Source organism: Pelodiscus sinensis, chromosome 9, assembly GCF_052426305.1.
Source record: "Pelodiscus sinensis isolate ZL-2025 chromosome 9, ASM5242630v1, whole genome shotgun sequence".
Taxonomy (NCBI): domain Eukaryota; kingdom Metazoa; phylum Chordata; order Testudines; family Trionychidae; genus Pelodiscus; species Pelodiscus sinensis.
Window position 1 is genome coordinate 32,851,770 of NC_143060.1, and position 12,827 is coordinate 32,864,596.

The 12,827-nt window shown below is 42.6% G+C and overlaps 1 protein-coding gene across 12 annotated transcripts in view; it reads right to left on the minus strand.

Annotated features, from left to right (window-relative positions):
• Positions 1-12,827, minus strand: part of ODF2L (outer dense fiber of sperm tails 2 like) — a 54,372-nt gene that overhangs the window by 23,419 nt on the left and 18,126 nt on the right. For 10 of the 12 annotated variants that reach the window (XM_075936398.2, XM_075936392.2, XM_089780492.1 and 7 more), the window contains exons 8-9: positions 12,372-12,488; positions 3,403-3,588 (exon numbers count right to left, since the gene is read on the minus strand). In XM_075936398.2, the coding sequence (XP_075792513.2) occupies positions 3,403-3,588; positions 12,372-12,488 (303 nt within the window). The remainder of the gene's footprint in view (positions 1-3,402; positions 3,589-12,371; positions 12,489-12,827) is intronic. The other 2 variants (XM_075936405.2, XM_075936403.2) reach the window with 1 other exon arrangement.

Sequence of the window (12,827 nt, forward strand, 5' to 3'; positions counted from 1 at the left end):
AAATAAGAGATCAAAATAAAGGCCAAAATGAAACTGAGTTGCAACCTCAAAATGTTATGAAAAAGAAATGATAGCCAACTAAGATTTTCAATCACAAAAAAAGATAGATTGGATTTTGTGATTTATTTAAAAACATTTTGGCTGAGCTTTTCAAAGCAGTAAAGAGTTAATTTTAATAGCCCACAGACAACCCGCCAACCTGAAGCAAATTCTCACCAGCAACTATACACCGCACCACAGTAATTCTAACTCAGGAACCAATCTATGCAACAACCTCAGTGCCAATTCTGCCCTCTTTTCATACCAGCGACACCATCACAGGACCTAACCAGATCAGCCACACCATCACTGGTTCATTCACCTGCACATCTACAATATAATATACACCATCATGTGCCAGCAATACCCCTCTGCTATATACATCGGCCAAACTGGGCAGTCCCTATGCAAAAAAATAAATGGACACAAATCCGATATTAGGAATGGCAATATAAAAAAACCTGTACGAGAACAATTCAATCTCCCTGGACACACAGTAGCAGATTTAAAGGTAGCCATCCTGCAGCAAAAAAACTTCAAGACCAGACTTCAAAGAGAAACTGCTGAGCTACAGTTCATCTGCAAATTTGACAACCTCAGTTACGATTAAACAAAGACTGTGAATGTCTAGCCAAGTACAAAAGCAGTTTCTCCTCTCTTGGTGTTCACACCTCCACATCAGCTGCTAGAAGTGGGCCTCACCCTCCCTGACTGAATTAATCTCGTTATCTCTAGCATTATTCTGGCCTACATATTTATACCTACCTCTGGAAATTTCCACTACATGCATCTGACGAAGTGGGTCTTTGCCCACAAAAGCTTATGCTCCAATACATCTGTTAGTCTATAAGGTGCCACAGGACTCCTTGTCGCTTTTAATGGAATGTATGTGGTTAACTGCTTTGACCTTAAACCTTACAACAGGGCTACTCAGCATTTGGCCCGCGGCTCAAGAAGAAGCCCGCAGGTGGGATCCTTTGAACATGGCCTCCACTGGGAACACGCCCCACAAGGGTAAGGCGTCTCCCAGGCAGGGCGAGCACTGAAAGATGCAAGCTGATGGGGTGTCTGGAACAGACGGATACAGGGTGTCAGCGTTTCTAGCCCCCAGGAAGAAGGTGCCAGGAGCACCAGGGCATTGTGGGAAGTGCTGGCTGCTTAGCTTTGTGGGAAGAGCCTTAGAAGTGCTTACACTGGCCATGTTTGGATGCGATGCCGCAGTTTACGACTTAGTCTTTGTATTTATGCCTGTCAGTGTGAAAGAAGCTATTTGCATATACAGGCAGTCCCCGAGTTACGCGGATCCGACTTATGTCGGATCCGCAGTTACGAACGGGGTTTGCTCCGCGTCTCCCTGGTCTGCTGGAGACCAGCAGACCAGGGAGACGGGGAGCAAAGCCTCTGAGGACACCAGCAGCGGGACAGCCACAGCGCGTCTGGGCTGTCCGCTGCCCGCGTGCTCCCCGGCTTTGCTCCACGTCTCCCTGGTCTGCTGCTCCCTGGTCTGTCCCGCTGCCAGCATCCTCAGAGGCTTTGCTCCCCGTCTCCCTGGTCTGCTGGTCTCCAGCAGACCAGGGAGACATGGAGCAAAGCCGTCGAGGACCCGGGCGGCGGGACCGCGGTGCGTCTCGGTCCGCCGCCCGCGTCTCCCTGGTCTTCTGGGGGGGGGGGGGGAGCACAGCTAGTACGCCCCCCTCCCCCCAGCAGACCAGGCTTTTCTCCGGACGCCTGTGGTAGAGCAGCTGGGGCGCTGCCGGTTGGTTCCGCAGCGCCGCTCTGGGCGCTACTGGACCAACCCGGCAGCACCCCAGCTGCTCTGCCCCAGGCATCCCCAAGTCAGCCGCTGCTGAAACTAACCAGCGCTGACTACAGGAAGCCCGAGGCAGAGTTGCTCTGCCCTGGGCTTCCTGGAATCAGCCGCTGATCAGTTTCAGCAGCAGCTGACTTGGGGACACCAGGGGTTCTTAAGTTGAATCTGTATGGAACTGGCGTCCAGATTCAGCCTGTTGAAACTGATCAGAGGCTGATTCCAGGAAGCCCGGGGCAGAGCAACTCTGCCTCGGGCTTCCTGTAGTCAGCCGCTGGTCAGTTTCAGCAGTGGCTGAATCTGGACGCCAGTTCCGACTTACATACAGATTCAACTTAAGAACAAACCTACAGTCCCTATCTTGTACGTAACCCAGGGACTGCCTGTATATGCAACGTCAGTTAAATTGCGGCCCTTGGTATGTGCTGTAAATATCATTGTGGCCCCCGGGGCTTCCAAAGTTGAGTAGCCCTGCCTTACAACAATAAAAAGAAAGTACTATTAGAACACACAAAACTGAAATTTCAGTAGTTAGACAAATGTCAATTAAATTACTTAATTAAAAGGTACAGTGCAATTGAGTGTCATCAGGAGAATATTAAATTGCATCATATAGCCTGAAGGTAAATTAAGCCTACAAAGAACAAATAGATTTAGTCAGATCTTGATATTGCAACTGGGCAAATGTAACACGCTATGAAATGTTATGATGAAAGCATAAAACAGGCCAAGTTTTAAATGTACGCTGAAGGGCCAAGAGATTCCATTCAGAATTGTAACCCAGGAATTCCAGAAAGATCACTCAAAAACGTTTTTATCCTCCTGGCCTTCTGGAATTTCTTTACATTAGTTTAAAAAAATAAGCAGCAGGAGTCCCTCAACAGGGTCCAACTGATGCTGAATTAAAGTTCTAACTTCATTTTAAAAAAATCTACAATGTTCAGAGCAGAGTTTACAAAGAGAAATTTGAGCATCTACAAGACATGCTGTCTGCTGAATTCATTTAAAAAAAGAGACAATTGCTGAACACTAAGAAATCAACACCTTAACTCTGCATTCTGATCTTCAATTAACTTCACTGTCTATCGACACAGCTCAAAACTACAAGACCAGGGTGCATATGTGTATGAAAGAGAAAATTGATATTCTTGATGATATTCTGGGATTAATGTGCATGACTCCCAGTAGCAATTACCGGGCATATACTGTGCTGAAGGAAGTCCAGATTACCAGAGCAAAATTACAATGTGTACAAATACATGGTCCCACACTAAATTGACCTTTACTTTTTTAAACAAAATGTAGACTAGATGACCATGATGGTCCCTTCTGAGTTTAAAATCTATTAATCTCATCTAGCAATTGTGTTTAGATGACAGATTTTAAATTACTCTTCTCTACAGTGGAATAAGTTAAGAGATAATAGAGTACAGTATGCAGTCAGTCATCACTATTCTCCAATGATGATGCAATCTTGATGTTTGATTGCACTTATTATTTTAAACAACACTTGGTTAGTTTAAACAACATTTGATTATATCAACATAGCCACTTACCCTCTTTCTAATTTTGGAAGTTAAATTTTCAACAGATGCTTCAAAATGTTCAGCTCTTTGTTTCTGAGCTCTTGTTGCTTTTTTCAAAGCTTTCTTCCTTTGCTCATTTGTTTCCTTAACAGCTAAAATTTGGTGTTTGTTTTCACCAATTTGAAGCTTCCACTCAATAATTTTCTTTTCCAGAGTCTGCAGCATAATTAAGCAAAAATGAATGATATACTTTGAACGTTACAGTGTAGATTTTTAGTTGCAGTAACTTGACCATGTAGGGCAGAAAGATTTCCACTACGCCAGCATTAAACTTCCTGTCTCTCAAATACACATACTAGGTTGAGAGTAGAAGCTGTGCACCCAATATTTTTACTCACTTACTGAGAAATGGTAAGAGAGGCAAAGAGGGGGAGAGGATGCATAAGTTAGAAAGCATGGAAGGAGCCACGTAGTTGGGAAAAGCCATGGATACTGGTGAACAGCAGAAGGGGAAGGAAATAGGAGTAAGATGGTGACAGGGAAAGACTTTGGTCACAGGGACAAAAGAGTCTACAACTACTAGACAATCCTTTCCCCTTAGAACCTAGAATAGAACGCAACAGTCCTAAATGACTAAATTCTTCTGTTGTCAGCAAATCATTATGAAGACCACTTAAAAAGTATATAGAATCATAGAATAATAGGACTGGAAGGGACCTCGAGAGGTCATCGAGTCCAGCCCCCCGCCCTCAAGGCAGGACCAAGCTCCGTCTACACCATCCCTGACAGATGTCTATCTAACCTGTTCTTAAATATCTCCAGAGAGGGAGATTCCACCACCTCCCTTGGCAATTTATTCCAATATTTGACCACCCTGACAGTTAGGAATTTTTTCCTAATGTCCAATCTAAACCTCCCCTGCTGCACTTTAAGCCCATTACTCCTTGTCCTGTCCTCAGAAACAAAGAGGAGCAAATTTTCTCCTTCCTCCTTGTGACACCCTTTTAGATATTTGAAAACCGCTATCATGTCCCCTCTTAATCTTCTTTTTTCCAAACTAAACAAGCCCAGTTCATGAAGTCTGGCTTCATAGGTCATGTTCTCTAGACCTTTAATCATTCTTGTCGCTCTTCTCTGTACCCTTTCCAATTTCTCCACATCGTTCTTGAAATGTGGCGCCCAGAACTGGACACAGTACTCCAGCTGAGGCCTAACTAGTGCAGAGTAGAGCGGCAGAATGACTTCACGAGTTTTGCTTACAACACACCTGTTGATACAACCTAGAATCATATTTGCTTTTTTTGCAACAGCATCACACTATTGACTCATATTCAACTTGTGGTCCACTATGACCCCTAGATCCCTTTCCGCCATGCTCCTTCCTAGACAGTCGCTTCCCATCTTGTATGTATGGAACTGATTGTTCCTTCCTAAGTGGAGCACTTTCCATTTCTCTTTATTAAACCTCATCCTGTTTACCTCTGACCATTTCTCTAACTTGCTAAGGTCATTTTGAATTATGTCCCTATCCTCCAAAGAAGTTGCAACCCCACCCAGTTTGGTATCATCTGCAAACTTAATAAGCGTACTCTCTATCCCAATATCTACATCATTGATGAAGATATTGAACAGTACAGGTCCCAAAACAGAACCTTGCGGAACTCCACTTGTTATCCCTTTCCAGAAGGATTTAGAACCGTTAACAACAACTCTCTGACTACGGTTATCCAACCAATTATGCACCCACCTTATCGTGGCCCTATCTAAGTTATATTTGCCTAGTTTATCAATAAGAATATCATGCGAGACCGTATCAAATGCCTTACTAAAGTCTAGATATATGACATCCACCGCTTCTCCCTTATCCACAAGGCTCGTTATCCTATCAAAGAAAGCTATCAGATTAGTTTGGCATGACTTGTTCTTCACAAACCCATGCTGGCTATTCCCTATCACTTTATTACCTTCCAAGTGTTTGCATATGATTTCCTTAATTACCTGCTCCATTATCTTCCCTGGGACAGACGTTAAACTGACCGGTCTGTAGTTTCCTGGGTTGTTCTTATTCCCCTTTTTATAGATGGGCACAATATTTGCCCTTTTCCAGTCTTCTGGAATCTCCCGTCTGCCATGATTTTTCAAAAATCATAGCTAAAGGCTCAGATACCTCCTCTATCAGCTCCTTGAGTATCCTGGGATGCATTTCATCAGGACCTGGTGACTTGCTGACATCTAACTTTCCTAAGTGATTTTTAACTTGTTCTTTGTGTATCCTATCTTCTAAACTTACCCTCTCTCTGCTTGTATTCACTACGTTAGGCACACCTCCAGACTTCTCCGTGAAGACCGAAACAAAGAAGTCATTGAGCATCTCTGCCATTCCAAGTTTCCTGTTACTGCTTCTCCCTCCTCACTAAGCAGTGGGCCTACCCTGTCCTTGGTCTTCCTCTTGCTTTTAATGTATTTATAAAAGGTCTTCTTGTTTCCCTTTATGCCTGTAGCTAGTTTGATCTCATTTTGTGCCTTTGCCTTTCTAATCTTGCCCCTGCATTCCCGTGTTGCTTACCTATATTCATCCTTTGTTATTTGTCCTAGTTTCCATTTTTTATACGACTCCTTTTTTATTTTGAGATCATGCAAGATCTCCTTGTTAAGCCAAGCTGGTCTTTTGCCATATTTTCTATCTTTCCTACACAGCGGAATTGTTTGCTTTTGGGCCCTTAACAACGTCCCTTTGAAATACTTCCAACTCTCCTCAGTTGTTTTTCCCTTCAGTCTTGCTTCCCATGGGACCTTACCTACAAGTTCTCTGAGCTTATCAAAATCTGCCTTCCTGAAATCCATTACCTCAATTGTGCTGGTCTCCCTTCTACCTTTCCTTAAGAGCATGAACTCTATTATTTCATGATCACTGTCCCCTATACTGTCTTCCACTTTCAAGTTCTCAACTAGTTCCTCCCTATTTGTTAAAACCAAATCCAGAACAGCTTCTCCTCTGGTAGCTTTTTCAACCTTCTGAAACAGAAAGTTGTCTCCAATGCAGTCCAGAAACTTATTGGATAGCCTGTGCCCCACTGTGTTAGTTTCCCAACATATGTCTGGATAGTTTGGAAGTCCCCCATCACCACCAAATCTTGGGCTTTTGGATATGTTTCATCCTCTTCTAGTGGCTGGCCCACACAAAGGATAACCACCTACTACTGCTGTAAGTTACTACATTAGGTCAAGTAGTATAGGTCTGTACAGGTCTGTGCTGTGAACATAAAAGACCTAAAATCTGCTGATGACACAAGCTGGCAATCAATATGGTCCCACGTGGCAGAAACTCTGTTTTTGAAGTTTGTTTTTAAAAAAAAATAGGAAAAAATACACTTAATCAAACTACATTAAAAGAACATTGCAGCTGCATAGTCACACACTCAAAAGTTAGGATTTGCCAACACTGCTTTATGTGTATGCATTAAATACTGTACTATAATTACATTATCACATGCTATTTTTTCCACAAGGCCCTTGCCTCAATCAGTGCTGAATGTACCTGTTCTGGTGATGTATCATGGCTATGGAACAAATGAGGTAGTTACCTGCAGCACTTCTGCCTCATTTATTGCAGAAGCTGGAAAACATACAGCAAATGAGGCAGAAGACTGCATAAAGTGAAAGGACAGTCTAAAGACTGAAGTTGATTAATGTTGCCATGGAGAACCAGATTCTTTCCCTGTCACTGCCTCAGACTTCCGATACAAGGCTGGGCAAGCCACTTAAGCCAGATTTTTCATGGGTGTTTCTAAATATCATTATGTGTAGGTTTGTTCCCCTACATACCATTTTTTATGTAAATAAGGATGCTAGAGTCAAGTCACATCAAAGATGTTAAAACAAGGTACAGTGACATTCAGTGAAGATAGCAATCAGATGCAAATTCAAAAGCCTACTTTAATGAGGGCCCATAGTTGTCTTCAAGATGACAGCTAATCAATGGCATCAACAAGTTAATAGTGTGCAACTGTTTCCAGATGGACAGTTTTAAATCCACTTATCAAAATTTTTTCCACTGTGCAATAAACTACCTATGCCAGGCAATACAAAATCCTTTCAGGTGATCTTAAAATAATTTAAAGGCAGACATGACTAAATGTAACATGAATTAAAAACAGATATAGTGCACTCTCATTCTAGCCGGGGCCTTGAACCCTTCCACATACATGGTCAGAATTACAGTCTATTTACTTGGCAGCTGAAACTTTTTTTTGTTTATGATTCTATTCACCAATAGCTACAAAATACCCACATTCTGCATGTCAAGTGGTTGTGTATCAATGGGAGGTTGTGGCACTGACCAAGACTCCAAAAATGTGTTATCTGTGTTGTCACAATAAGCCTGCTGCTTTTGTATATGTAAGATAGTCCCGGTTTGTCGGAAGCAAAAGAGAAAAAAAAAAAAGAACAATACTTATTAATGTAAGCATGAAATGAAGAACTTTATAAACTGTGACTTGAGAAATAATACCTTCAATAAACTAAGCAAATTTAGGGATATATAAAAGATTTTGATTTGTCAGACTGTTGCTTTTAAGCTGGTAAAAATATTATTTCACACACCCTGGATCTGTTTACACTGCACGGCTATTTCAGGATACCAACGTTATTCCGAAATAGCTACCTAAATAGCTTGTCTACACAAGCCGCCCATTATTTTGAAATATTTTTTGAAATAATGGGTGTACTATTTCGGCATCCCAGTAACCCTCGTTCCACGAAGGTTAAGGGATGTCTCGAAATATCACATTATTTCAAAATTTGGCGCTATATAGATGTGCCAAGTTTCAAAATATACAATTTCAAAATTGATTTGAAATAAAATATGAATTGTTATTACTTTAGGTTAGCACAAGATGTCACTACAGTGTCCTATGTCTGACAGTCCTTTGTAGCTTATAGCTATGTCCTTTTCAACAACTTTTTCATAATGTACAGAAAACATGTAAGCTATGCTAAGGCTTGTCAGAATATCAGCTAACGTTCAATGGGATATAGACACTTAATTATTTTAGACTCCTTTGAAACCCTCATCCTTGATGTGGTCTCACTAAGTCTTTATGCAAAGATTAGCTTATTCCTTGAAATATACCGTTTATTAGAATTCTCTTAACAAGATTTGTTAAAGACATTTTGCAGAAGCTGAGCTTGCCATAATTCTATATTTAGATAACATTCAGATGTAATGGACAAAGTAACTAATTTCAATTACATTATCCAAAATGTAGAATACAGAGTTGAACTGGTAAAGAACAAATCAGGCATGGGCAGCCAGGCCTACAGACAGCACAGACTATAAAAAGAGCCAAACAAAATTAGCTCATCTTTAATAAGGGAGAATAAAGTACAGCTAACACAGGGTTTTACTCAACATCATTATGGATCCATTTTGAAGCACTTGGAAGAAGGGAAAATGATCAGGAATAGTTAACATGGATTCACGAAGGGCAAGTTGTATCTGATCAATCTGATTATGATGAGGTAACTGGCTCTGTGGATATGGGAAAGTCAGTGCATGTCATATACCTTGACTTTAGCAAAGCTTTTGATACGGTCTCCCACAATATTCTTGCTAGCAAGTTAAGGAAGTATGGATTGGATAATGGACTGTAAGATGGATAGAAAGCTGGCTAAACTGTCGGGCCCAACGGGTAGTGATCAATGGCTCGATGTCAGGTTAGCAGTCGGTTTCTAGCGGAGTGCCCCAAGGATCTGTTATAGGATCGGTTTTGTTCAACATCTTTATTAATGACCTGGATGAGGGCATGAAGTGCACCCTCAGCAAGTTTGCTGAGGACACTAAGCTAGGGGGAGAGATAGATACGCTGGAGGGCAGGGATAGGGTCCAGAGTGACTTAGACAGACTAGAGCAGCATTTCCTAAACCATGGGCCGTGGCCCGGTACTGGGCCGCAGGGAAAAAAATACCGGGCCTCAGCATGGCTGCTGGGAGGGGAGTGAGGTGGAGTGGACTGGGAGAAGGTGTGTGTGGGGGGGTGAAAACCGGTGGCCGGGAAACAGGGTTGGAGGCAGCGGGGCTGACCGGCCGAGATTGGGGTGGGCGGCCGGCTGGATGTCGGAAGCAGGGTTGAGGGCAGCAGGATTGCGGGAGCGTCTGGCGGAAACAGGGTTGGGGGCAGTGGGGCTGTCCGGCGGGGATCAGGGCGGGCGGGCAGTGGAAGCAGGGTTGGATGGGGGGGGATAGTGAGGAGAAGGATGGGAGAACCAGCCGCTGGAAGCAGTGGGGCTGGCCAGGGGATATCGGGAGGAGAAGCGGGGTGTGGGGGCAAATCAGACGGTGGGAAGTGGGACTGACCGGGGCACACAAGTGACTCCGGCCCCGGAGATTCCATTTTGCCCCCCATACTCCCCCATACGCTTCCTTGAGTAGTTGTGAACTGCTTGGCTGGTAGACACACTCACCCAGCATGAGCACATCTACCAGCTAGGCAGTTTGCAGCTACAGACTGATATTCCTAATAATAATAAAACTTACCTAATTAGAAAATACCGGACATTTTATATGTCCGGTATTTTCTCAATTTGTTTCCCGGACAGAACCCTCAAATAAAACTGGACACCTGGCAACCCTACCCCTCCTTGCACCCTCCGTCCTAGCCAGATACCCAACCCTCAATCTGCTCCTGCTCCCGGCTCCTGGAGTGCCCATTCGGCGCCAGGTCCCCCAAGCCCTGGCCCAGGCTGGGTGGAGGATGCAGCCAGGTGAAACACTGAAAATTTATTCATTTTTCATTCTTTTTTTTAATATGCGTTTATATTTTTGGGCTGCAAAAAACAGTACTGAAAAGAAACGGGTTCCAACTAAAGTAAAAAGTTTGGGAAACCCTGGTCTAGCCAGCTTTCTATCCATCTTACAGTCCATCTATCCAATCCATATTCCCTTAACTTGCTGGCAAGAATATTGTGGGTGACCATATCAAAAGCTTTGCTAAAGCTGGCACTGTGGGCTTTGGAACAACTTATTTGAATATTCATCATTTCTTTAATGAATATGCAAATAAATGTTACCGGTGCTCCAAAAGCTCATGAATGGATTTACTAGTCCCCGTGTCAAAAAGTTTGGGAACCCCTGGACTAGAGGATTGGGCCAAAAGAAATCTACTGAGGTTCAACAAGGACAAGTGTAGAGTCCTGCACTTGGGATGGAAAAATCCCAAGCATTGTTACAGGCTGGAGACCGAATGGCTCAGTAGCAGTTCTGCAGAAAAGGACCTGGGGATTATAGTGGATGAGAAGCTGGATATGAGTCAACAGTGTGCCCTTGTAGCCAAGAAGGCTAATGGCATATTAAATTGCATTAGGAGGAGCACTGCCAGCAGATCTAGAGAAGTGATTATTCCCCTTTATTCAGCTCTGGTGAGGCCACATCTGGAGCATTGTGTCCAGTTTTGGGGCCCCCACTATAGAAAGGATGTGGATGCATTGGAGAGGGTCCAGCGGAGGGCAACCAAAATGATTAGGGGGCTGGAGCGCATGACCTAGGAGGAGAGACTGAGGGATTTGGGTTTGTTTAGTCTGCAGAAGAGAAGAGTGAGAGGGGATCTGATAGCAGCCTTCAACTTCCTGAAGGGAGGTTCCAAAAAGGATGGCTGTTCACAGTAGTGACGGATGGCAGAACGAGGAGCAATGGTCTCAAGTTACAGCAGGAGAGATCTTGGTTGGATATTAGGAAAAACTGTTTTTCTAGGAGGGTTGCGAAGCACTGGAATGGGTTACCAAGGGAGATGGTAGAATCTCCATCCTTAGAGGTTTTTAAGCCTCGGCTTGACAAAGCCCTGGCTGGGTTGATTTAGTCGGGACTGGTCCTGCCTTTGGCAGGGGGCTGGACTTGATGACATCCTGAGGTCTCTTCCAGCCCTATGATTCTACTTAGCATACTGGCAAGAATAAGTTTAAATTAAAAAAAAAGCTTGGCATTTTGTATTTTCAGCAGTAGCAGACCTGCTTTAAGTTTGGCCCACTGAAAGTGTGTTCACTAGAGAAAGTTTTCTCAACTTTTTTCAGTACGAGGGAACAATCTTTTTATTCTAAGCTGAAAAGTGAACAGAAGCTTATATTCATACAAAGACTTCTCTTTTTTATTAAGTGTATAATAACAAGCAGCTGACCAGCAGATTGATGGTAAGGTATCAGGAAAATTTGAGAAGATAAAAGTTAATATAGTCCAGTTTTAAGTCAACTTCCCTTCTCAAATTTAAATTCCACATTCCGTGCAAATTTCAAATACAGTCTGTCCCCTTCGTTGCAACCACCAGATCAACCCTTGAAGTCTTCCAACACTGACAGCTTCTGTTAATGCTCTCTGGTTATTAAAACTGAATATATGTCCCTTTATTAGGCCCTGATCCTGCAAATACTTCCATACATGTTTACTTTAAGTGTGGGAATAACTGCATCCTTTTTAGTAGGATTACTTATATGCTTCAAGTTAAGCACATATGAAAGTGTTTGCAGGATAAACGCCTTACTTTAGACACTCATAGAACGGTGTAAAAAGTATCGATAGTGTAAGTGCTGAACATTCATAAAACTCATTTGTAATTAAGAACACTGTCCAACCGCATCTCAAGAAATTTGTATTTCCATTATTTTTATTTTTACTGGTTTGGGATTTTCTATTCTAATTTTAAAGTCTATTACAGGAATTAAATTTAATAATAGCAAGTGACATGTTAGGATTTGACGGATAACTTCTAATTAAAATTGGCCCTCTGGCCACAATATATCTCTTTCTATATATAAAAAATATTTTCCTGCCGGGTGACAGAATGATGTCATCATGCTTTCACACTCTCTGGATGTCATTACACTCACATACTCTCTGGCTGCGAAAGCTGCCAGGGAGGGAGGGGGTTAGGGAGTACAGTGAGCACAGGGCACAGCCTCCTACTTTTCATTAATTTACCAATGAACTAAAGTTAAATAAAAAAAATTTGTAACCTGTATTTTTGCTTTCAACTGATCATTCTCAGCCTCCTTTTTTTGAATCTGGCATTGCAGGTGGGAATGTACAGCTCCTACTGACTTTGATAGGTGGTCTGCTTTTAGAGCATTTGCCTATGCAAAAAAACCAAACACAAATTTAGTTTATGCATTCTTGTCATAAGAAGCTCTATTTCTTTTTGTATAATAGATTTATAACATATACATACTCTGTGGGTATGCACAATATAATTGTGAAATGGATTGCAAACTCATACTCCAACATAATACCCTCACCAAAGCACTGTCTAGAACTGGCATACCGTTTTATTGAGTATAATTGGTGCTTTTCCTCCCATCCTCTCTTTTCATGAAACCAGCTCCCTTGTCTGGTACGGTGGGTAAGAGACCTTTATTTACACATGTTGTCAAGGTTAGCACTTTTGTCAGCAATAGCCTTCAGTAGTTATGAAT